The following is a 25,876-nucleotide window of genomic DNA, read 5'->3' as shown; positions in this document are numbered from 1 at the left end:
CAATCGAGAAGGAGATGAATAGAGGGAGGGAGGGAGGGAGGGAGAGGGGGAGGGAGGGAGAGAGGGAGGGAGGGAGGGAGGGAGGGAGGGAGGGAGGGAGAGAGGGAGAGAGAGAGAGAGAGAGGAGGGAGGGAGGAGGGAGGGAGGGAGGGAGGGAGGGAGGGAGGGAGGGAGGGAGGGAGGGAGGGAGGGAGGGAGGGAAGCGATAGAGTGAATGGAAGACGAGGAAATAATTCGAGAGAGGGTGGGGGTGGGAATTAAAAAACTTCAGTGCACTGTGCCTACACATGTTGCGACCGCAAGTCGCAACATGTTTAGGCACAATGCAAGGAATAAATGCATTCGCCATGTATCTGAAGGAAGTCTGATCCAATCCCTTTTAGATTTCTCCAGTTTAATCCTGAGTTTAAGTTTTGTTGTGTTCAAGATCTGATTTTAGGCATGTTTAAGCCTCCAGGAAAATCCGTGTTTTTCATTAAAACGTCTTTGTCCTAATGTCCAGTTGGGATTGTGTTGAAGTCCAGCGCATTTTAGAGCTTCAATGCCGGGAGCCATGAAATGTTGCACAAACCTTGTGGTTGTCTTTTTTCCATTGTTAATATTGTACCTGTGTTGTCCCAGCCTTGTACCTATTGTTTTACCCGTTTCTCAGACATATTGTAAACCACATTTGTCACATGTGATTAAGTAAATGCAGTTGCTGGTTCTGGCTGTTATTTGTTGTTTAATCTCTAACACACGTTTTGTAGTTCTATTTTTGACTAATTGTTTGGGTTTGAAGTATTCTGGTCCCTGGCGTGCTGGTGTGTTGGCTGGACGAAACAAGACAGGATCCAGAGACAGACAGAAGGAAATAATGTGAGAGAGAGAGAGAGAGAGAGAGAGAGATAGAGACAGAGAGAAGGGAGGCAGCATGCAGGGCTGTCAGGTGATGTCAAGATGATGAATGAGGGGGCCGGTTCCCGGGGGCCACGGGAAGGGGGGGGACAGGGCCGGGGGGGGGGGGGGGGGGTGGGGGGGCACGGCGACGACGACGAGGGGCCCCTCCGATGGGAGCCAACATCACCCAGCCTTCACGTCACTCCCCTGAGCGTTTGTGAGAGGTTATTAAAGGCACTGACACCCAAACCACCAAACTTCAACTACAGTCTTGCACGCACGCACGCGCACACACACACACACACACACACGCACGCACGCACACACGCACACACGCACACACACACGCGCATGCTCGCACGCACGCACGCACGCACGCACGCTGTCAGGGGTGAGGAGGCAGACCCCGCTCTAGAAAAGGATTGACTTTTTTTTTTATCAGAGAATAATGTGGGATAAAGCGGGTCGATGGAGGGTCGCTCGTCATTACGGAGAGATGGAGTCTTTTTGATTGAGGTGTGCGCCATGATGACACTAAATATCCGACCGCCGTCGCCACAGAAAGCTAAAGGAAGGCCTTATTTTAAAACGCAGAGCCATACCTCGTCGTTTTTTTACTTTCGACAGCAATCAAAGCAGAGGCAATAAAAGGTCCATGTTCGATTCCACTTTCACATTAACTATAAATAACCCATTTCGGGCAGCAAACCCTTTTTGGTGTTTTAAACATTATATGTTGTAATTTAGCTATTTAAAAATAGCAGATCTACAAGCTCGTAGCGCGCCACCGAGTGGCGCGCTACGAGCTTGTAGGTCTGCTATTTTTGAAAAGTAGTTAAAATTGTGTTGCAAATCTTTGAATATATATTCTTTCAGAGTGAACGTGAAATCTTTGCTTCTGGGGGGGGGGGGGGGTCCCTGGAACTACATATTTTTGGCGGAGGCATATTTCATATAATTTCTGTGGTCCTTGACATCATGACATATTGAGAACCACGGATATAGAAACATGAGGTTTTTTCAGAAAAAAATGACATTAAAAAAAAAAAAAAAAAAAAAAAAATCGACGTCAGGCCTGAATGGGATAAATTACTTTTTAGGGGGTGCGTGGCGGTCAACTCAACCTCCAAACGTTCTATAGCGCGCCACGTCGTCACTGAGAGGAATTATACACAACTCGAGAACGAGACAAACATAATGATGCTTTGATATCGTTCTGTGACTTTAACCATTCTGACCTGACGGCGAAAATTAAAAAAATGTCATGACAGTTTTCTGAAATACCTCATGTTTCTATATCAGTGGTGCTCAATGTCAAGGACTCTGTTACTGTAGCAGCGTACAGTCACTGTGGAGGAGGAGAGATCTGTCCATATTAATCTGAAATTATAGTATTTACTGTATCAGCGTACAGTCACTGTGGAGGAGGAGAGATCTGTCCATATTAATCTGAAATTATAGTATTTACTGTATCAGCGTACAGTCACTGTGGAGGAGGAGAGATCTGTCCATATTAATCTGAAATTATAGTATTTACTGTAGCAGCGTACAGTCACTGTGGAGGAGGAGAGATCTGTCCATATTAATCTGAAATTATAGTATTTACTGTATCAGCGTACAGTCACTGTGGAGGAGGAGAGATCTGTCCATATTAATCTGAAATTATAGTATTTACTGTATCAGCGTACAGTCACTGTGGAGGAGGAGAGATCTGTCCATATTAATCTGAAATGATATTATTTACTGTAGCAGATAAAAGCTGCATGAACACTGAGCGCAACACAAACACTTAACAAGACACGCTCTGAGGTGATTTATTAAACGAGACAGAGAGACAGAGAGAGAGAGAGAGAGACAGTGTTTCTCCTAATGTCTCTCTCTCTCTCTCACACACACACGCACGCACGGCACACTCAAGCAAAATGCTGCTTGCTTTTGGTAAAGTTGTGTTGAGGCGGATCTCATTCCAGAGTATGGATTATTTGGGTGTCACGGTGGGTGTCTGCCCCGCCTATGGGACGGTGTCTGCCCCGCCTATGGGACGGCAACGGGAGCAAAGTGATGTGAGGAGCGCTTGGCTGAACTGTGAGACACCACCCAACACGACGACTGCACGCACACGCACACACATGCACACACACACACACACACACACACACACACACACACACACACACACACACACACACACACACACACACAGTCACACACACACACACACACACACACACACACACACACACACACACACACAGTCACACACACACACACACACACAACGCCAGGACCGCCCGGCCCGGAGGCCATTTCATGGTCCCTGATTCTCATTCGTCATTCAGGGTGTAGAGCTAAATACTGGTAGGTAAATACACGCCCCGACACGCTGAGTCTGAACCGATCGAAAGCAATTAGACTTCTTATGAAAAAAAGGCACAAAAGAAAAGTAAACCCAACAACCTATACACTCTTTGGGGGGGGGGGGGTGAATCTGTTCAAGCCTCAGGTACACAAAGGGAGATAGAGTTCTTTCTTCTTAACATCTATTTAGCGTTCAAACTTTTCTCTATTTTTCTGTAGCGCCCATGCAGCCTACTGTACTCGGACGGGGGAACAGTGCATGAAAGCAGAGAGGGTCTTTTTTCTTTCTTTCTTATATTCTTCTAACAATCACTGGAGGATATGCAGGGTTGTGCATGTGCACACACACACACACACACACACACACACACACACACACACACACACTGCAGGGACGTGCACACATAGACATCATGCCCTTTTACCCGTCTGTAAAACAGCCGCCCTCTCCAGAGCACGAATGCAGCGTTAACTACTGTACGGTGAAAGATATGAAAATGCCTCTCCTTTCCTCTCCATGTCATGCCAGAAGGCAGCATTCAGGAAAATTGCTTTTTTTCCCCAAAAGTCTCCTGAACTTGAACACAGTATTTTTTGCGTTGAACAAATTTGTTTAGAAATCCATGTCGTTAAAACACTGCATCTCCACTAGCTTAAAGGGACACTTCACCCTTTTTGCAAAAAAATATATGTTAATGACGTTTAGAAGCTTTAGAACACTTTCATGGGGGTCTTTATGTGTGTAATATGTGGTTTTAGATATTCTAGATTGTAGCAGCTGTGAGCCCGGTGTCTCTGATGTCATGGACACTGGGCTCACTTCCTTCCTGGACTACAATTCCCAAAATACTTTGGTGCACTGCTCCTCCTTGTGGATAGGGGAGGACTGTCTTACTGAGTACACATGTAGTCCAGGAAGTAAGTGAGCCCAGTGTCCATGACATCAGAGACACTGGGCTCACTGCTACAATCTAAAATATCTAAAACCACATATTACACACATAAAGACCCCCAGGAAAGTGTTCTAAAGCTTCTAAACGTCATTAACATATATTTTTTAGCAAAAAGGGTGAAGTGTCCCTTTAAGAGTGCTAGGTTGCGAGACCCGGAAATAGCTGATCTACAAGCTCTCAACGCATCGCAGCGTGACACGTTGGAGAGCTTGAAAACTTTTAGATCTGAACTTTTCGTGCCTCCATCCATGCAGACACTGATCTAAAAACGCTGTCGGCACCAAACTACTAGCATTCTGAGCTGAAACTATCCATGGTGATATAAAATGATATAAAATGCAATAAAAGCCTTGGTTATCTCTTTTAGCCCATTTAGGCCTATAACGTCGAAATTAAAATAATGTCTTTTTAAAATGTTTCTATATCAGTGGTTCTCAATATTTCATGTCAAAGGACCCAAAAAATTATATGTAATTATGCCTCCACCGCCCATCTGAAAATATGTTGTTCCAGGGACCCCCCCCCCCCCCAGAAGCAAAGATTAGAGTTAAAAATGTTCACTCTGAAAGAATATACATATTCAAAGATTTGAGCCACATTTTCATGACTTTTCAAAAATAGCAGACCTACAAGCTCATAGCGCGCCACTCGGTGGTGCGCTATGAGCTTGTAGGTCTGCTATTTTTCAATAGCTAAAGTAGAACAGAATGCTGAAAACACCAAAAGGGGTTCCCGCCCCAAAATGGGTTAATCAGTCCGTTAATGCCAGCCCGACGGATTCTGCTACCGGGTATTAAAACTTGGAAGCCCATGACATTAAATAATTAATAATATGTTGAATGGTGCATTTATGTAGTGCCTTTTTCTCCAAAGTGCTTCACAATTAAAGGTGTCATATATACACATTTGAGCCGTTGTGACAAGGTGTGACTCAGCCAACATTTCGACCGCAGTTCAGTTCAGTTCAGTTCAGTTCAGTTCAGTTCAGTTCAGTTCAGTTCAGTTCAGTTCAGTTCAGTTCAGTTCAGTTCAGTTCAGTTCAGTTCAGTTCAGTTCAGTTCAGTTCAGTTCAGTTCAGTTCAGTTCAGTTCAGTTCAGTTCAGTTCAGTTCAGTTCAGTTCAGTTCGTGAGCGGCATGGAAGGCAGAAGGGCTGTGACAACGACAATGACAAAACAACACTACAACATGACGTAACGATATCATCCGCTCCAGACCGCTTCACACGGACCAGGCTTTCCTCCGAGGTGGTGGAAAGCCTGGCGAGGCGAGGTTATAATAATATAATAATAATAATAATAATAATAATATACTGTATAAAGCCTGGCGAGGCCAGGTTAGACAAGGTGTCGGTAGAAAAAGAACACTCACGCTGAGTCTGTCCCCCGCGGTGCAGAGGTCCCGCGGTAGGAGGTTGTAGGTTGAGATCCTGCGCCCGCGTTGGGAGAACACGTCGTGTTGGTAGCAGTCCATGATGGACAGACGTTCGTCCACGCCGCTCCGCCTCTTCAGCGTCTCCTCCTCGTTGGGATCAGCTGGAGAGAGACGTACTTTATTTATCCCATTCTCACCTGAGATCAGATTCATACGAGGTTTCCACTGGACACACACTGGTCTGATTAACCCATTCTGACCTGAGATCAGATTTAAAAAAATGTCAAGTCGTTCTTAGATTTTTAAAAAATAGCAGACCTACAAGCTCATAGCGCGCCACTCGGTGGCGCGCTATGAGCTTGTAGATCTGCTATTTTTCAATAGCTAAAGCATAACATGATGCTAATACCAAAATGGGTTCCCGTTCAGAATGGGTTATTTGGATTTTTTTACAAATACAGAAAACAGATAAAACAGATAAAACAAACACAAGCAACAACAACAACAACAACAACAACATAATACGTATGCATGGATATTATGTATGAACACAGAAACATAATATAAAACAAGGATAGACAAGATAAACAAATAAAAAATACAAATAAATCAAATTAAAAGTTTAAATTAGTTTACACGACCAAACACGCAGCATCATCAACCGTATCATATGTATACTAATACGGAAGCAAAGATTTTAACGTTCAAACGTTTGAACGTAGAACGTTCGCTCTGAAAGAATATATATTCAAAGATTTGCACCACATTTTCACGATTTTTCAAAACTAGCAGGCCTATACAAGCTAGCAGATCTGCTATGAGATCTGCTAGCTAAAGTATATAACATAGTGCTTAAAGGGATTGTGACATTAAAAAAAAGGTTTTGGAATTGTTCTTATTTTGTTTAGGTTTTCTAATCTCAATTGCACCCAAAAAACATGAACCTTTAACATTCAGTAGATTTTCTGTGATCTGGGATTTTCTGGCTCAAACAGGTGCACTGATTTTCCTGCTGTTTGTGATGTAAGATCCTGCAAATCCCATATATGTCAATGGGATTTGCCAGCAGATGTCACTGTTTTCACTGTGTTGCCTGTTTTCATTGTAGCTCAAAAGGCTTCCAAACCCCAAAGAAAACTTCAGACCACAGAAAATCCACTGAATGTTCAAAGTTCAGGTTTTTTGGGTGTAATTGAGGTCATAAAACCTAAAAGAAAAAAGAAAAAGAAAAAGAAATGAAAATGAATGTCATAAAACCTTTAAAGGTATATTTAGTGATTTCACTCAAAAAACCTTAGGTTTCGTTTTTGGCTGTGGGACCCAAAGCCTTTCGTCCAATCAGGATAGAGAGTCAAAAACGAAACCTAAGGTTTTTGACCCCCAGGGGTTAACTGGGGACAGGGAGGAACTCCTTATATGGTCAGCACACTCTATAGTAGGGAGGATTATCACAACAAAACAAAAAAATAAGTGATATTTGAATTAAGTGAAATCACTGAATATACCTTTAAAACACCAAAAGCTTTATACTTTCTTTGAGTGGTGCCGTGAGAACACCACAGATTAATTGACTGTTAAAACCTCTCACTCCACTCGTCTGCACGATAAAGCAGAGGTGCCCCAAAACAAGTTGAAAACAAGGAGATACATTAGGTTTACATTAGGTTTACATTAGGAGATACATTAGGTTTCAGCGCTGACATAAAAGACAGTATTGCTACAACATGACGTACCAAATATACAAAATATACTGACAATTTCGTCGACAAATAAAAACTAGACTAAAATGTTAGGAAGGGACTAGTGGACAAGAGATCCACTATAAGTCATTTTACTCTTGGTTGCATGCTGAAAATAGCAGATCTACAAGCTCACAACGCGTCGCGTTGCGACGCGTTGTGAGCTTGTAGATCGGCTATTTTCAGCAAGTGTAAAAACACTCGACGGCATCAAGACCCGCCAAAATACATTTTAGTCGACTAAATCACCTGTAGATTTAGTCGACTAAAATCTTATGACATTTAGTCGACTAAAACTAGACTAACACTAAGACATTTCCAGGTGACTAAAATGTGACTAAAACTAAATGAAGTTTCAGTCCAAAGACTATTGACTAAACTAAAATAGACATTTGCTCTGCTGACCTGAGTTGCGCTCCGTGGGTTGGTGGTGGTTCAGCGTTCTGTGAGGCGAGCCCAGCGTGTTCTCACTGCCCTCGGCCTCAGTGTCGGAGCCGCTGCTGCTGCTGCCGGGGGGGTACGTGCACACTCTCACCGTGCTCTCGGGGGGGTACGTGCACACTCTCAGGGTCCTGTCCTGTTCACAGAGAGAGAGGTAAATGGTAAATGGTGCATTTATATGGCGCCTTTATCCAAGGCGCTTTACATATAGATTGTGCATTACATTCACCCATTCACACACACATTTATACACACCGATGGCAGCGGAAACCATGCAAGGCACCAACCAGCACATCGGGAGCAATTAGGAGGTTCAGTGTCTTGCTCAAGGACACTTCGACACTAAAGGCTCATACATAGTCTGGATCTTCGGTGGTGAGGTGACCACCGAACTACAACATGACGTCACTGAGCCGCGGTGAAGAGCAAACCACCGCCACCGCCCCCAGCCCTTCTCTCTGTTTTTACTCACCACCGCTCAACGTTATTTCAGCTCCGGTGGTCAGCTCACCACCGGAGCGGTGGTCAGCTCACCACCGGAGCGGTGGTCAGCTCACCACCGGAGCGGTGGTCAGCTCACCAACGGAGCAGTGGTCACCTCACCACCGGAGCGGTGGTCACCTCACCACCGAAAATCCAGACTATAAATAAATAGGCCTTAACTCTGAGGGAGCCCGGGTTCGAACTGGCAACCTTACGGTTACGCTGGGTAAATGGTGGTCTCTGGTCCTATAACCCTTACCCTGGGTAAATGGTGGTCTCTGGTCCTATAACCCTTACCCTGGGTAAATGGTGGTCTCTGGTCCTATAACCCTTACCCTGGGTAAATGGTGGTCTCTGGTCCTATAACCCTTACCCTGGGTAAATGGTGGTCCCTGGTCCTATAACCCTTACCCTGGGTAAATGGTGGTCCCTGGTCCTATAACCCTTACCCTGGGTAAATGGTGGTCTCTGGTCCTATAACCCTTACCCTGGGTAAATGGTGGTCCCTGGTCCTATAACTCTTACCCTGGGTAAATGGTGGTCCCTGGTCCTATAACTCTTACCCTGGGTAAATGGTGGTCCCTGGTCCTATAACCCTTACCCTGGGTAAATGGTGGTCCCTGGTCCTATAACCCTTACCCTGGGTAAATGGTGGTCTCTGGTCCTATAACCCTTACCCTGGGTAAATGGTGGTCTCTGGTCCTATAACCCTTACCCTGGGTAAATGGTGGTCCCTGGTCCTATAACCCTTACCCTGGGTAAATGGTGGTCCCTGGTCCTATAACCCTTACCCTGGGTAAATGGTGGTCCCTGGTCCTATAACCCTTACCCTGGGTAAATGGTGGTCCCTGGTCCTATAACCCTTACCCTGGGTAAATGGTGGTCCCTGGTCCTATAACCCTTACCCTGGGTAAATGGTGGTCCCTGGTCCTATAACCCTTACCCTGGGTAAATGGTGGTCCCTGGTCCTATAACCCTTACCCTGGGTAAATGGTGGTCCCTGGTCCTATAACCCTTACCCTGGGTAAATGGTGGTCCCTGGTCCTATAACCCTTACCCTGGGTAAATGGTGGTCTCTGGTCCTATAACCCTTACCCTGGGTAAATGGTGCTCCCTGGTGGTTCTTGCGGTTCTCTCGATGGCGTCAGTGGAGGAAGGCTTGGCGTTGCGTGGTTCACTCTGACTCAGCCTCTTAGAGCGGATCACATCTGTTCCGACAGAGAGGAGACGACATGATGATGTGAGTAAATTAGTAAAAAAAAAAAGGCAATATTATGACTCCTAACGTTGTTGAAGTGGGACTCATAAAATGTCCCTGGGACTCATCTCTAAAAGACCATCGTTGCATTCATTACATTGAAAACCTATTTACATCACTGCAAGATGGCCAAACAAACTTTTACACAATAGGACAAACAGACAAAACACCCATCTGACAGTAAATAATAATAATAATAATAACCCATTCTGACCGGGCACCCATTTTGGTGTCAGCATCATGTTATGCTTTAGCTATTGAAAAATAGCAGATCTATCGCCACAGAGTGGCGCGATACGAGCTTGTAGGTCTGCTATTTTTGAAAAATCGAAGAGCGACTGACATTTTTAGAATCTGATCTCAGGTCAGAATGGGTTCATCAGACCAGTGTGTGTGTCCAGTGGAAACCTCGTATGAATCTGATCTCAGGTCAGAATGGGATAATAATATCTGACAGTGGCCCTCTGTGTTATGGTGTTCCATTAGTCACTCATAGAACACCAACGCTGCACATCCTGCCCTCTCTCTCCAAACGCCCTCCATACGCACAACCATTCATCTGCCACTGAGACAGTACAGTACGGACTGTACGTGGCAGATGGAGAGAGCGAGAGCGAGAGCGAGAGAGAGAGAGAGAGAGAGAGAGAGAGAGAGACAGTACAGTACGGACTGTACGTGGCAGATGGAGAGAGAGAGAGAGAGAGAGAGAGTTGTGTTTTATTCAAAGCTCTGTGAAACATTAGCGTCGTCCACCCGCGGTTGTTTGCAGCTCCAGCATGACTCTTTGGCAACGCACAAACAAACAGCAGATTTATGCCGTCGCCTCGACCGCCCCCCCCAAAACGACATGTGTGTGTGTGTGTCACCGTGTGTGACCAGATTGACATGAAGGAACGAGGTAATCAATCACTGTCAATCAAACCAGCATCAGAGACTAATTAAACATACCGAAAACGGCAGGAATGCTATAATAATAATCATGGCAAATGAATATACAGCAGACATTACTGAATGCAACAATGAACTTATACATTTGTCAAGGACGCACGCCGGCACTGCAATGCTGCATAATGATGTCATAATAATGTTTTATATAGCTGAGACGAGTGAACGCATTAATTGGACTGTCATTCAGCGCTCCCAGACTGGAATAATGACCCACAATGCATTGCGCACTTAGGTGGCAGGTGCAATGCTCTGAACAGTTCTTAAGGTGGCAATGCTCTGAACAGTTCTTAAGGTGGTATACTCGACTTTTATGATCTTTGGAGCCTTTCTAACAAGCTTGTAGATCTGCACATTTCTAACAAGCTTGTAGATCTGCACATTTCTAACAAGCTTGTAGATCTGCACATTTCTAACAATGTGCAGATACCAGGACCTAGCGGTCCTGGTATCGTTCCGACTGACCTAGGTTCCCTGCAGCCATATGTGAAACCTGTGGTCTCAAACCTTGGCGTCAAACTAGACAATGCCCTTAAACTTGACAAACAGGTCAATGCGGTAGTTAGCTCTAGTTTCTATCATCTGAGGCTGCTGGCCAAAATCAAGTCGGTGCTATCTTTTAGTGATTTTGAGCGGGTTATACATGCCTTCATATCTACGCGGTTGGACTACTGTAATGCCTTGTACGCTGGTTTAAACCAAGCCTCCCTTGCTCGACTCCAGCTAGTCCAAAACTCAGCCGCTCGTCTACTCACAGGTACTCGCAGACGTGAGCATATCACACCTGTCTTGGCCTCCCTTCATTGGCTCCCTGTCTGCTTCAGAGTGGATTTTAAAATTATTTTATTTGTCTTTAAATCTATAAATGGTCTGGCTCCTCTTTATCTGTCTGACCTTATTGAGGTTTATACTCCTTCTAGATCACTGCGGTCTGAGGGCCAGCTAAACCTCAGGGTCACAAAGAAGACCCGCTAAAAGTCCAGAGGCGACCGAGCCTTTTCTGTTGTAGCCCCCAAACTATGGAACGCACTCCCCTCCCACGTCAAATTGGCCCCCTCCATCGAGACCTTTAAATCCCGCCTAAAGACCCACCTCTTTACCTTGGCTTTTTAACCCAGCTTGAGTTATTTTGGTCCTTGTATATGTTTCGTCTCACTGTGATGCTGTTGTTTTTCTGTTGTTTTCTGTAATGTGTCTCAGTTGTTGTCACTGTTTGTACTTTGTTTTCTCGCTGTTGTTTTTCTGTGTGGTAGCTTTAGTGCACTTGTTTTTATTTTATTTTTTCTCTTGTACAGCACTTTGTAAACTCTGAGTTTTCAACAGCTAATGCATGAATGCTTTTTCAATAGCTAAAGTATAACATAATGCTTGGTTAAAATGGGTTAAGATAAAGATGGCGTGCTGTGCTGTAGGCATAGTGTAGTGTGAATGCGGTCACTCAGTGGCAGCCACACACCACCCACTCACGGCTCTCCATGCTGGTGTGAAAACCGACGCGGCAGCACGGGGGCTGAAATGTCCTCGGAGGTGTGATCTCTCATCTCAGAGTGTGTCTCTAATAAGTCATCATTCAGATTCAGCCTCCCTCAGACCCGCTCTGCTGAGCGGAGCCGCAGCCCGGGGGTTAAAGGCGCTTTATGATCTATGAATACGCTGACCTGCTCTTTTAACCCATTCTGACCTGAGATCAGATTCATACGAGGTTTCCACTAGGACACACACTGGTCTGATTAACCCATTCTGACCTGAGATCAGATTCTAAAAAAATGTCAGTCGTTCTTCGATTATTTTCAAAAATAGCAGACCTACAAGCTCATATCGCGCCACTCGGTGGCGCGCTATGAGCTTGTAGATCTGCTATTTTTCAATAGCTAAAGCACGACATGATGCCAACACCAAAACGGGTGCCCGTTCAGAATGGGTTAATTGCATTAGGCCGCAGTGCTTTATCCCTGGAGGGCTGTGGTGGGTCCGCTGTACTGTACGTGATGATATTCATATCCTAAGATGACAGTGGGTTGGTTCGCTGTACGTGATGATATTCATATCCTAAGATGACACTGGGTTGGTTCCCACACATTGTCATGCCAAGGACCCCTTAAAGTGACACTAATTAGCCCCCATTAGAAAATATATGCCTGCAGGGACCCTAAGACCATAAGAGAAGATTTTGACGGCTCTAGCACTAGCAGTGATTCTCAACCATTTTAATTTCAAGGACCCGTTTGACATGCATTAGGCTACCTATGCATTAATTAGGCTATCTACCTAATGTGTAACTTTGACAGGAAAAGACTCGCTCACCGTATAGAGAAAAAGAAGTAAAACTTCTAGCACTGACGAAGGTCTGAGGACCCAAACGTTTGCTTTTTAATTGCACTTTGAGAACAGAGCACCATAAGATCATGATAAAATAAAATAAAATATATTTTTCTAAGTCTCAGTCTAAGGAGTTTTACTTCTTTTTCTATACGGTGAGCGAGTCTTTTTCTGTCTCATATTTTTGAGACCACCACTACCGTAGTCAAGTTTGAAGAAAAAAAAGGACGAAGAAAGCCGCAACAGTTTTCTCAGTACTCTGAGAGTGTACAAATGGAACCAAATGGACCCCCTGGAACTCCCTCAAGGACCCCTGGGGGTCCCCGGAACCACTGTCCTATATGAAACAAAAAGGACAGGATCGGCCAATCTGTCCGAAAACAGCAGGGCTTTTATTTTTGACCACAGAATCTCACTGTATTTATTTATTCAACAATTTCGACATTTTGAACAACATATTTTCCGATGGTGGTCAGCAGCCAAATACAGATCATTCTGGGGGTCGTTGACATGAAAGAGGTTGAGCACCAACTGACATAGAAACATAGGTTGTTCAGAAAACTGTTGGGATTTAAATAATTCATTCGATTCATGCAGGGGGAAAAAAAATCAATGAAAAATGACTTCAGAGCCGAGACGGACCACTACAGTAAATACATTATTCATATTGTGCAACCTTGAGACGAGGAGAGCGTTTTACGGCTATCAATGAAAACACTTTGAACTGCAGAGAGGAGTAAAAAACTAAACGCTTCTTATAGACAAACCAATACATGTTAACCCATGTAGGCCTGACGTCAAAATTTTAAAAAATGCCTTCTACATCCTGAGAGTTTTCTGAAAAACCTCGTTGGAGCTCAATATTTCATGTCAAGGACCCCAAAAACTATATATAACCCATTCTGACCTGAGATCAGATTCATACGAGGTTTCCACTGGACACACACTGGTCTGATTAACCCATTCTGACCTGAGATCAGATTCTAAAAATGTCAGTCGTTCTTCGATTTTTCAAAAAATAGCAGACCTACAAGCTCGTAGCGCGCCACTCGGTGGCGCGCTATGAGCTTGTAGGTCTGCTATTTTTCAATAGCTAAAGCACGACATGATGCTGACACCAAAATGGGTTCCCGTTCAGAATTGGATAATATGCCTCCGACCCCCATCTGAAAATATGTTGTTCCACAGACCCCCACACAGAAGCAAAGATTTGAGTTAAAAGCGTTCACTTTGAAAGAATATATATTCAAAGATTTGCGCCACATATTCACGATTCTATTCTAAAATAGCTCACGGTTATTTAAAAGGGGTTGCCGCCCAGAATGGATTAAATAAAATAGGGTGCGGCGAGATTAAACACAGTCAACTAATTACTGACTTCCTAATAATGAGGTGAAATTTGACATGCGGGCTTGAAGAGATTTTTTTACGGCGGGGTGTGTGTGTGTGTGTGTGCGTGTGCGTGTGCGTGTGCGTGTGCGCGTGCGCGTGTGCGTGTGTGTGTGTGTGTGTGTGTGTGCGTGTGTGCGTGCGTGCGTGTTCCAAAAGTGCCGTCGACCACAACAACAACAGAACGGAACAGGTAGTGCTCAGCACCGCTCCACCCCCTCCATTGTAAACAATAGGGACTCAATTTCCCAGAAGCCTTTGCACGCCCGGAGAACTCAATTTCCCATAACCCTTTGCACGCCCCGGAGCCACGGACCGCTTTGCGATGCCCGCGTCTCATATCCCATTCTGTCCGGTGGATTAAAAACTGATTAAAAACGTGGATTAAACAATGAAAACATAACTCGGGCAACTCGCGAATCGCAGGGAAAAGTGTTCTACAATTAATTAACTCGGGGAACTGGTGTTTAGAAGTCAAATTGTCAAATTAATCGTCCAAAGTTTTTCTGTTGATTTGTGCTTTCATTTTACGTACTGTGAAATAAAATGTGACCAGATTTGACTGAGAGACTGCCATCGCGCACATTCCAGCTTTTCACCAATGAGTTAATAGCACAGGCAGACTCTTCACATACTAGAGCATGTCTGAAATAAGTGTCAGAGCTGAAATTGACATGTAAATATGAAATAAATGCTTAAACATGTAGCTATAGGTGTAATGTTAGAGACCACAGAAGTGAACCTTTCAAACCTGTTTTCTCAACTCGCTGTTTCTCTGCCAGACATTTACTCTATAAGCCATATCTCCCAAACTGATGGGTCAAACTGAACAACCAATATGTCAATTTGAAGCTATGATTCCCTGCTTTCATATGAAATGAAAAAACAAAAATTCAATGGCAGTCTCCTAGTCAAATGTGGTCAATCAATCACTCTGTGACTCACCTGAGGTGGTGGCGGTGGGTTTGGGGAGGCGGCTCTGGCTGCTGAGGAGGGTCTCCGACGTGGGGTCGGACAGGGAGTGGCCCAGGGGGGTCCCAGCGGCCGGGGGCGGGAGGCAAGGCAGGCGACTCTTGGGGAGGAGGAGGAGGGAGGAGGAAGGCACTTTGACGTCTGGGTGTTGGTGGGGCGTGGTTGGCGGGTGGAGGCGGTGGGGGGGAGAGGAGGGGGGGGTCTCGGACTTGGGGACGTGGTGGGAGGAGCCGCCGCCGCGGCTGCCGGCGCCGCGGGCGACCGAGTCGGGGAGGGGGAAGGTGCCGATGCCGCTGTCCAGGGTCCTCATCTGACAGCCCCCCGAGCCTAGAGGGGGAGGAGGGGAGAGGGTGGTGGGGGAGGGGTGGGGGGGGGGAGGGGAGGGGAGGGGGAGGGGTCAGGACACGGGGAGGAGAGAGGTGTGATGATGATGTTGGTGATGATGTCACCGCCACGGGAAAAGCAAGGAACAGAGGAACAATCGACGTGGGAAATCGTGGGGCGTGTGTGTGTGTGTGTGCATGCGTGTGTGTGTGTGTGTGTGGGGGGGGGTGTAAAGTAGCTAAGTGCATTATTGTACAGTATACTACAGTTGCAGTATTGTAGTATTGTAGCTTTGAGGTATTGTAGTATTGTAGTTCTGTAGTATTGTAGTTTTGAGGTATTGTAATTCTGTAGTATTGTAGTTCTGTAGTATTGTAGTTTTGAGGTATTGTAGTTCTGTAGTATTGTAGTTCTGTATAATTGTAGTTCTGTAGTATTGTAGTTCTGTAGTATTGTAGTTCTGTAGTATTGTAATTCTGTAGTATTGTAGTTCTGTATAATTGTAGTTCTGTAGTATTGTAGTTCTGTAGTATTGTAGTTCTGTAGTATTGTAATTCTGTAGTATTGTAGTTCTGTATAATTGTAGTTCTGTAGTATTGTAGTTCTGTATAATTGTAGTTCTGTAGTATTGTAGTTCTGTAGTATTGTAGTTCTGTAGTATTGTAGTATTGCACTCTGGGATTCCTTGTGAATGAAAAGTGCAATATAAATAAAATCCATTATTATTATTATTATTATTATTATTGCACTATTGTAGTTTTGAGGTATTGTAGTATATTCCTGTAGTATATTCCGCATTACTCAGTATTGAGGTATTGTAGTATATTCCTGTAGTATATTCCTGTAGTATATTCCTCATTGTATTGAGGTATTGTAGTATTGTAGTTTGGAGGTATTGTATTATTGTAGTTTTGAGGTATTGTAGTATTGTAGTTTTGAGGTGTTTGTACTTTCCTTTGAGTATATTTATCACAAGCTCACAATGTGTCGCAAAGCGACGCATAGTGAGCTTGTAGATCTGCTATTTTCAAAAGAGTTTTGTGTGTGCGTGGTGCGTGTGTGTATGTGTGTGCGCACGTGCGTGTGTGTGTGTGGATTCACATGCAGTGGAAGGGGTGGTGGGTAAACAGAACACCTGGAGGGCCAATTCATTACGAGAGAGAGAGAGAGAGAGAGAGAGAGAGAGAGAGAGAAGGAATACATTATTAACCCTTCATTGTATGGCTTGTGGCTTTTTGTTCAAAGCGGGCCAATCCTGCAAACTTTGAAAGCCAATGTTAGCCAATCAGGATGGAATATGAAATATCGGACAGATCTGTCTTGAGCACATGACTATAGAGATAGTGTGAAACGATTTGCGGGATTTTTGGACAAAATATGTAGTAATATTTTAAAAAGCTGTAAACGGACGGACGGACGGAGTAGTGAACACCAATTTTAGCAGTAGCTGTGTGGGGTGAGTTTAGTGAACGATAAGGGGACGTCTCAGGACAACAGCAGTAGCTGTGTGGGGTGAGTTTAGTGAACGATAAGGGGACGTCTCAGGACAACAGCAGTAGCTGTGTGGGGTGAGTTTAGTGAATGATAAGGGGACGTTGCAGGACAACAGCAGTAGCTGTGTGGGGTGAGTTTAGTGAATGATAAGGGGACGTTGCAGGACAACAGCAGTAGCTGTGTGGGGTGAGTTTAGTGAACGATAAGGGGACGTTGCAGGACAACAGCAGTAGCTGTGTGGGGTGAGTTTAGTGAATGATAAGGGGACGTCTCAGGACAACAGCAGTAGCTGTGTGGGGTGAGTTTAGTGAATGATAAGGGGACGTCGCAGGACAACAGCAGTAGCTGTGTGGGGTGAGTTTAGTGAACGATAAGGGGACGTTGCAGGACAACAGCAGTAGCTGTGTGGGGTGAGTTTAGTGAACGATAAGGGGACGTCTCAGGACAACAGCAGTAGCTGTGTGGGGTGAGTTTAGTGAACGATAAGGGGACGTCTCAGGACAACAGCAGTAGCTGTGTGGGGTGAGTTTAGTGAACGATAAGGGGACGTCTCAGGACAACAGCAGTAGCTGTGTGGGGTGAGTTTAGTGAACGATAAGGGGACGTCTCAGGACAACAGAAGTAGCTGTGTGGGGTGAGTTTAGTGAACGATAAGGGGACTTCTCAGGACAACAGAAGTAGCTGTGTGGGGTGAGTTTAGTGAATGATAAGGGGACGTCTCAGGACAACAGCAGTAGCTGTGTGGGGTGAGTTTAGTGAACGATAAGGGGACGTCGCAGGACAACATCAGTAGCTGTGTGGGGTGAGTTTAGTGAATGATAAGGGGACGTCTCAGGACAACAGCAGTAGCTGTGTGGGGTGAGTTTAGTGAACGATAAGGGGACATTGCAGAACAACAGCAGTAGCTGTGTGGGGTGAGTTTAGTGAACGATAAGGGGACGTCTCAGGACAACAGCAGTAGCTGTGTGGGGTGAGTTTAGTGAACGATAAGGGGACGTCTCAGGACAACAGCAGTAGCTGTGTGGGGTGAGTTTAGTGAACGATAAGGGGACGTCTCAGGACAACAGCAGTAGCTGTGTGGGGTGAGTTTAGTGAACGATAAGGGGACGTCGCAGGACAACAGCAGTAGCTGTGTGGGGTGAGAACCACTGGCTAAAAAGGACACTCTGGAAAGTGGAATTGAGTCGTCGAAACGGAGACAAACTACAGCGAGAGGCAACATAATGAACAGATGGTGAGTCCATTTAGAATACACAGTTTGCAGAGTCCTGACTTGGGGTGGAAGGAACAGATGGATTGCCTTTCAGCTCAATCCAAAAATCCCTGTAAGTGTGAATGATAAGCTAATTACCCAACTCTATAGTACACATTTTGACTACGCGACAGGATTCGGGTGGGGGAAAAAAAAGACATTTCAGTACATTTCTTCACTCTTCAATATTGGAAACAAGCTGTTTGTGTGTTTGCTGGCAGCAGTGTTATAACCCATTTAGGACGGGATCCCCTTTTGGTGTTTGTGTTTTTTTAAAGCATTAGGTTACACTTTAGCTGTTAAAAAAATAGCAGATCTACAAGCTCATAGCGTGGCACCGAGTGCCGCGCTACGAGCTTGTAGGTCTGCTATTTTTGAAAGAATCGTGAAAATGTGGCCGAAATGTTGAATGAATATATTCTTTCAGAGCGTTCGTTTTTTTAGCTCAAATCTTTGCTTCTGAGGGAACAACATATTTTCAGATGCGGGGGTGGTTGGGCGGCCAAACACATAATAATTCCTATAGGGGTCATTGACATGAAATAGTTTGAGAAATACTGACACAGAAAACAAAAGGATTTTCAAACAAACCATTTTCTACATTCTTCTACAAAACGATTCTACATTTTGTAGAATCTCTATAGCGTCCGTCCGGTCTAAAGGCGTTAAGCCTTGCACTGTCTGTGCCGCACTGCGGAGTCGATCTGCACCCGGGGCGGACCGACCCTCTCGCCGCACGCGGTCCGTCGCCTTCCCGCGATTGGCCTTGGAAGAGACGGCGGCTCCTTTTTCAAGGTGTCTTTTAACATGACATGATGGAGAGATGATACCGTGATATGATGGCATCATGGCCCATAAGCAAAGAGCACGTGATATAATGGAGCTCTGCAGGGAGAAAACATAGAGCTATTTTCAAAAGAGGTCGGGTCGATTTCATAAATCCTGTATCCTTGCCGGTAAAGTGCCGCGCCGCCACCCCCCCCCCCCCCCCCAAGAAATGGCTGCCCGTGTTGAGCATTTCCCCCCCGAGCAGCAAATCAAAGTGTTTTTTAACTCTGTGGAATAATAATAATAAGCATTGTCCTTTCTATTCCAAACACTCAAAATGATTCACGTATACACTATCTAAAGCTTCCAAAACAAAACAAAAAGGTTCACCGTGAGGGCAACCATTAAAATAAATTATCTATTTATTTATGAAGCAAAATAAAAGGGCCTAAATATTATCCTCAATACAACGTCCAAAGAACTCATGTACTGTACAGTACTTCACCCATGGGGGGAGGGGGGGGGTGGGGGGGAGGGGGGGGGAGTTCTCCTTGCCGAGAACATTTCATAATTAATGATATTATTTGTGTATATCTGAGAAGCTGCAGCTGTACACAACGTACGTTATTCTGCCTCCAACGAAACCTATACGGTGCATTCCAACCCATTCACCTCCAGATGTCAAAGGCTATCGATGATGTGTTGTTTTTGTTTTTTTTAAGATATTTCTTTGCGGCTTACGCCTTTTATTGGTTTTTGAGAGATGGGGGATGACATGCAGTAAAGGCCGTGTCGGGCTCGGGAGTCGAACCCGTGACTGGATCATCATACCCTCTGGAAACATAAGAATAAGAATAACACCAAAATCAAACTGTCTCAAAAACACTGGTATATATAGGGCAATAATTCTCTGGAATGCTCTGCCCAAAAACATCTTATCGACAATAAATAACAAAACTACTTTCAAAAGAAATGTCAAACGATACCTTGCCAATTTGTCAAGTATATAACTGATTTGAGGATTTGAGTTTATTAATAGTTTTTATCATGTGAATTTGTTTTTGTATTTTTAATTTAGTTTTTCCTGTTTTAATGTGAATTTTTACTTGTACATCTGTATTGTATTTGTGTTATTTAGGACCCCAGGAAGACTAGAGGCTCTTTCATGTGTCTCTAATGGGGATCCTTTAATAAACATAAACATAAACATACACGTTCCTGATATTAATTCTGAACTGGGTAAGACTGCCTTTCAATACAATGCCCCCCCCCCCCCCCCCCCCCCCACACACACACACATGGAACTGTCTACAATCAGTCTTAAAACTGAACAACTTGATTTCACTTGATCGATTTAAATGTCTTGTATGGAATAATTTTACATTATAGCTGTACTTCAAGTTCAATCTGAATTATTTATTTTATTATATACTTTTTCTTTGTAATGTATCTGTGTTCAAATGTTTGTTACTGTATGTACAGTGTACTGTACATCAGGGCGACATTGTAAAAGAGAGATGGTTCCCAATTGACTTCCCTGAATCAATAAAGAAAATGACCATCTGGCTTTGTCACTTATAAGCCTTGAATATATAATAATAATATATAATAATATGAAGCCAACACCAGAGATTGCATAACAAGCCCCACGGTGACTGTACGCACAGATGGAGGGCCAGGACGTTCTCTCCAACATCCCTCAGATATGATATGAATATATTATGTGATTAAGGATTACTGTGATTAAGGATTACTGTGATTAACCCATTCTGACCCGAGATCAGATTCTATAAATGTCTTCTACATCCTGACAGTTTTCTGAAAAAGCTATATGTTTCTATGTCAGTCGTTCTTGGATTTTTCAAAAAATAGCAGACCTACAAGCTCGTAGCGCGCCACTCGGTGGCGCGCTATGAGCTTGTAGATCTGCTATTTTTCAATAGCTAAAGCATAGCATAATGCTAACACCAAAAGGGGTTCCTGCCTAAAATGGGTTATGGTACACTTAGCTCATATTTCATATCACACACACACTGCAGCATAGCTGTAACGTTCACTATATATAGCCCCTTTATTAGTCAGAGCCCCCCCACCTCCCTGAACTAATAAAGTATTCAATCAATCAAACTAAATCTATATCCAACTATACCCTGGGTTTATTAAAGGTATTGATAGACTTAAATAATGCTCCCATATATAAGCCATGCTACATGACTGGAGACGGCATTAGGGGGCAAATGCACAGCTAAGACGATAAGTAATCACGGCTGAAACCTTTATGAGACATTTAGCCCATTCTGAACGGGAACCCCTTTTGGTGTTTTTAAAGCATTATGTTGTACTTTTAGCTATTGAAAAATAGCAGACCTACAAGCTCGTAGCGCGGCACCGAGTGCCGCGCTACGAGCTTGTAGGTCTGCTATTTTGTTTTGAAAAATAAATCGTGAAAATGTGGTGGCCAATTACATATAATTCTGGGGGCGTCCTTAATGACATGAAATAGTTGGAGAACCACTGACGTACTGTAGAAACATAGCGTTTTGCAGAAAACTGTCAGGATGTGGCGACTGTGGCGCAGGTCGCCCAATGATCCGTGGGTCGGCGGTTCGAATCCCGGCTCCTCCTCCTCCCTGTCTACATGTTGAAGTGTCCTTGGGCAAAGACACTGAACCCCACATTGCTCCCGATGTGCTGGTCGGTGCCTTGCATGGTTTCCGCTGCCATCGGTGTATGAATGTGTGTGTGTGTGAATGGGTGAATGTAATGCACAATCTATGTAATATAGCGCCTTGGATAAAGGTTCTATATAATTTATAAATGCACCATTTACCATTTATTTAGAAGGCATCTGTATAATCGACTTCAGGTCCAAATGGGTTAATTCACATACAGAGTAGATGTGCTTAGCTGGCAGAAATGTAAAAATGCCATATAGTTAATTAGAATAGAGGAAGGATTAGGCATAAGATCTGTGCCCCCCCCCCCCCCCCCCCCCCGGTCCACCACAGGAGGTTCTGTTTCACTGCCGGCTTGGAGACGGGCCCCGTGTCAGAACTATTTGGTGAAATAACCCATTCTGGGCTGCGGGAACCCCTTTTGGCGTTTGAAGCATCGTGTTATGCTTTAGCTAATGAAAAATAGCAGATCTACAAGCTCGTAGCGCGGCACCGAGTGCCGCGCTACGAGCTTGTAGATCTGCTATTTTTGAAAGAACCGTGAAAATGTGGCGCAAATCTTTGAGCATAATTATATTCTTTCACAGCGAACTCTTTAAGTTAAATATTTGCTTCAACTGGAACAACGTATTTTCAGATGGGGGTCGGAGGCCAAATACAAATCATTTTTGGGGTCCTTGACGTGAAATTGTTTGAGAACCACTGACATTTAAAACAGGGTTTTTCCAGAAAACTGTCAGGATGTATAGAATTGTCCTCAGGTCAAAATGGGATAATTTGACAACTGTGCAACTAATTCACTGATAGTACATTTTCCTTTTCCACTGCAGAAGCAAAGAAAAGTTGAAGAAACTGTAAACATCTCCAACAGCCCCCCCGAACCCTGCTTATGTAACGATTAAAAAAATAATTAATACAAAATGACTTTTACGCCCTAAAGAACTTTTATTGTTAGCGCAGAGATGAAAACTCATCTCTGAGCAGTGTTGATTTTCACAGCAAATTCAGAGTTTTAGTCATAGTCTATCGAATAGATTTCATTTAAATTTAGTCACATTTCAGTCACCTGCAAATGTTAGTTTTAGTCGACTACATATCACAAGATGTTTGTCGACTAAATCTACAGTTGTTTTAGTCGACTACAAGCTCACAACGTTGTGAGCTTGTAGATCGGCTATTGTCAGCATGCAAACAAGGGTAAAATGACTCGTCTTTTAGGCCTATACTTATATACTGGATCTCTTGTCCACTTGTCCATTTTAGTCGAGTTTAGATTCATTGACGAAATTGTCAATATTATTCTAGTCTTAGTTCTAGTCATCGTAGCTTAGTTTTCATGTAGTTTCCATTCAGTTTTCGTCAGTGAAAAAAGGTAGTCGACGAACAATTTCCGTTGATGAAATAAACGCAATTCGGTTGACGGCACAAGGCCTAAAACGTTCCACTGCGTGGTAAAGTGTGGCGCAATGAAGCATCCAGTAAACAGCCAATTAAGCCAACCTTCCATTCTCCAGACGGAACTGCAAACACTGCTGTGTGTGTGTGTGTGTGTGTGTGTGTGTGTGTGTGTGTGTGTGTACACTTAACCCATTTTGACCTGAGATCAGATTCTAAAAATGTCTTCTACATCCTGACAGTTTTCTGAAAAAGCTATGTTTCTATATGTCAGTCGTTCTTCGATATTTCAAAAATAGCAGACCTACAAGCTCGTAGCGCGCCACTCGGTGGCGCGCTATGAGCTTGTAGATCTGCTATTTTTCAATAGCTAAAGCATAACATAATGCTAACACCAAAAGGGGTTCCCGCGCAAAATGGGTTAAAGCAGCCAGTAGTGCTCATCATAATTATTGTGAGGCATTATTCATTCAAATTGCCTGCAGCTCATTCAAAGGCTCAGACTCAAATGTGACGGTTTGACCCCGGCCGTGACACGGCAATCACCCACTAGCACACCTCTGTGTGGCCCCAATCATTTAGCCACACTTATGGGGTCTAATTATGGCAGTGCGGACAAAATCTGTTAACCCATTTAGACCCGAGGACGATTCTAACTAATGCCAGTTTTCTGAAAAACCTCATGTTTCTACTATATGTCAGTCGCATTTTCATGTCAAGGACCCCAGAAAATATATGAAATTGGCCGCCGCGACCCCCCCATCTGAAAATATGTTTTTCCCAGAAGCAAAGATTTGAGGTAAAAACGTTCACTGTGACAGAATATATGTTCAAAGATTTGCGCCAGATTTTCACGAGTTAAAAAAAAATAGCAGACCTACAAGCTTCTGTAAGTAGATCTGCTATTTTTCAATAGCTAAAGTATAACATAATGCTTAAAACAACAAAAGTCTGTTAAACCCTATATGCTGTACTCATAGACCAGAGTACCGCAGGAGAAACTATAGCCCCCTCCGTTTCCCCCTCTACACAAAATACCGTGGCCGAAAATAGGCGATCTAGAAGCTCACGAGTGTCGTCTGCTTATGGATGGGCTCTTTTCACAGAACGTTGGCTCCAGAATAAGGGACACATTATGGTTCATTTGTGGCTTTGTGTCTCGCGTCGCTGCGGACATGTAACCGTTTCTGACCAGTGTTGTTTTCGTCTACAGGCACACAACGTGTCGCGCTGCGACGCGTTGTGAGCTTGTAGATCTGCTATTTTCACCAAGTGTAAAATCAGTCGTTACGACGGCATCAAGGCCCGCCAAAATACATTTTAGTCGACTAAATCAGCCGTAAAATGGTAAATGGTAAATGGTGCATTTATATAGCGCCGTTATCCAAGGCGCTTTACATAGATTGTGCATTACATTCACCCGTTCACACACACATTCATACACCGATGGCAGCGGAAACCATGCAAGGAACCAACCAGCAGATCGGGAGCAATTAGGGGTTCAGTGTCTTGCTCAAGGACACTTCGACAGTAACTCTGGGGGAGCCCGGGTTCGAACTGGCAACCTTACGGTTACCATCCAGGCACTCTACCCCTGAGCCACCGCCGCCCACAGCCGTAGATTTAGTCGACTAAAATCTTATGATATTTAGTCGACTAAAACTAGACTAACACTAAGACATTCCTGGTGACTAAAACTAAAGGAAAAATATTCAAAAGACTATGACTAAAACTAAAATAAAAAATTGCCGACAAAAACGTCACTGTTTCCAAGGAGAGGTAAAGGGGTGTGCGCTGATGCTAATGATCACTGCTCAACAACAGCCCCGCCCACATCCCTGATAACCCGGAAACGGAACGGAGGCTCGTAGAATAATGGGATTCAGTGGCTGGCACAGGTTAGCTGTGCTTATGCTGCCACCTACTGGGCAGACAAAGAGTTAATAGTCTACAGCAGTGAACAGGTCTTACCTATCATGTGTTCTTGGCGAGTGGGCTCGGGTTCGAGGGCCTCTTCGTTTTCAGCCCTCGGGCTGACCTTCTGAGTCACGATGAAAGTCTGAGGGCGAAATGACAAAACGTTGGACATTAATTCCCCCCGAACCGGAAGTTCTTTCGATTCCAATTGACATCGTCATGGTAACGGAATTACGGTCCACCATGTTCAATTCATCAAAACATTTAGAGACGTACAAACAGACACTTCTATATAGTTAAAGAACAGAACAGGATTTCATCATAAAGGAGGTAAAAAGGGAAAAGAAACATATACAGTGAGGGGAAAAGGGGTGGGCGGTGGGGGGGGAAATAGCAGATCTACAAGCTTGTATAGCGCGGTACTCACCAGCTTGTAGATCTGCTATTTGTTTTAGAAAGATCTTGAAAATGTGGCGAAAAATCTTTGAATATAATTATATTCTTACAGAATGGAACATCATATTTTAATTTTGAGATGGGGGCCAAATACAGATCATTCTGGGACTCCTTGACATGAAATAGTTTGAGAACCACTGATATAGAAACATGAGGGTTTTTTTTCTCCAGAAAACAAACTGTTATGACTTAGAAGAAGACATTTGTAGAATCTGATATCAGGACTAAATGGATGCGGGAACCCTTTTTGGTATTGAAAAATGCTACTGACATAGAAACGCAGCTTTTTCAGAAAACTGTCAGGATGTGTAGAAGAACATTTTTAGAATCTGATCTCAGGTCTGAATGGGTTAAAAACCGTCTGGCAGCGAGCCGATGGATTTCACAGTGTCTTTTGCCAATGCACACTTTAATCACCGCAGTTAATGTTACTCCTTTATTAACCCATTTAGGCCTGACGTTGACATTTCATAAATGTCTTCTTAAT

At 44.1% G+C, this 25,876-nt stretch overlaps 1 protein-coding gene across 1 annotated transcript in view; it reads right to left on the bottom strand.

Moving 5' to 3' along the window:
- The window catches only part of LOC310854010 (nck-associated protein 5-like), a gene marked incomplete at both ends in the record, with an annotated part of 106,591 nt that overhangs the window by 3,420 nt on the left and 77,295 nt on the right, over nucleotides 1-25,876 (bottom strand). The window contains 5 exons of the mRNA XM_083758483.1: nucleotides 5,560-5,723; nucleotides 7,707-7,878; nucleotides 9,321-9,433; nucleotides 15,082-15,435; nucleotides 24,988-25,075. Of these exons, the coding sequence (XP_083614609.1) occupies nucleotides 5,560-5,723; nucleotides 7,707-7,878; nucleotides 9,321-9,433; nucleotides 15,082-15,435; nucleotides 24,988-25,075 (891 nt within the window). The remainder of the gene's footprint in view (nucleotides 1-5,559; nucleotides 5,724-7,706; nucleotides 7,879-9,320; nucleotides 9,434-15,081; nucleotides 15,436-24,987; nucleotides 25,076-25,876) is intronic.

The sequence above is a fragment of the Protomyctophum parallelum genome (assembly GCF_964188405.1).
Source record: "Protomyctophum parallelum genome assembly, chromosome: 23".
Lineage (NCBI taxonomy): Eukaryota > Metazoa > Chordata > Actinopteri > Myctophiformes > Myctophidae > Protomyctophum > Protomyctophum parallelum.
This window is presented reverse-complemented; position numbering and strand designations above follow the sequence as displayed.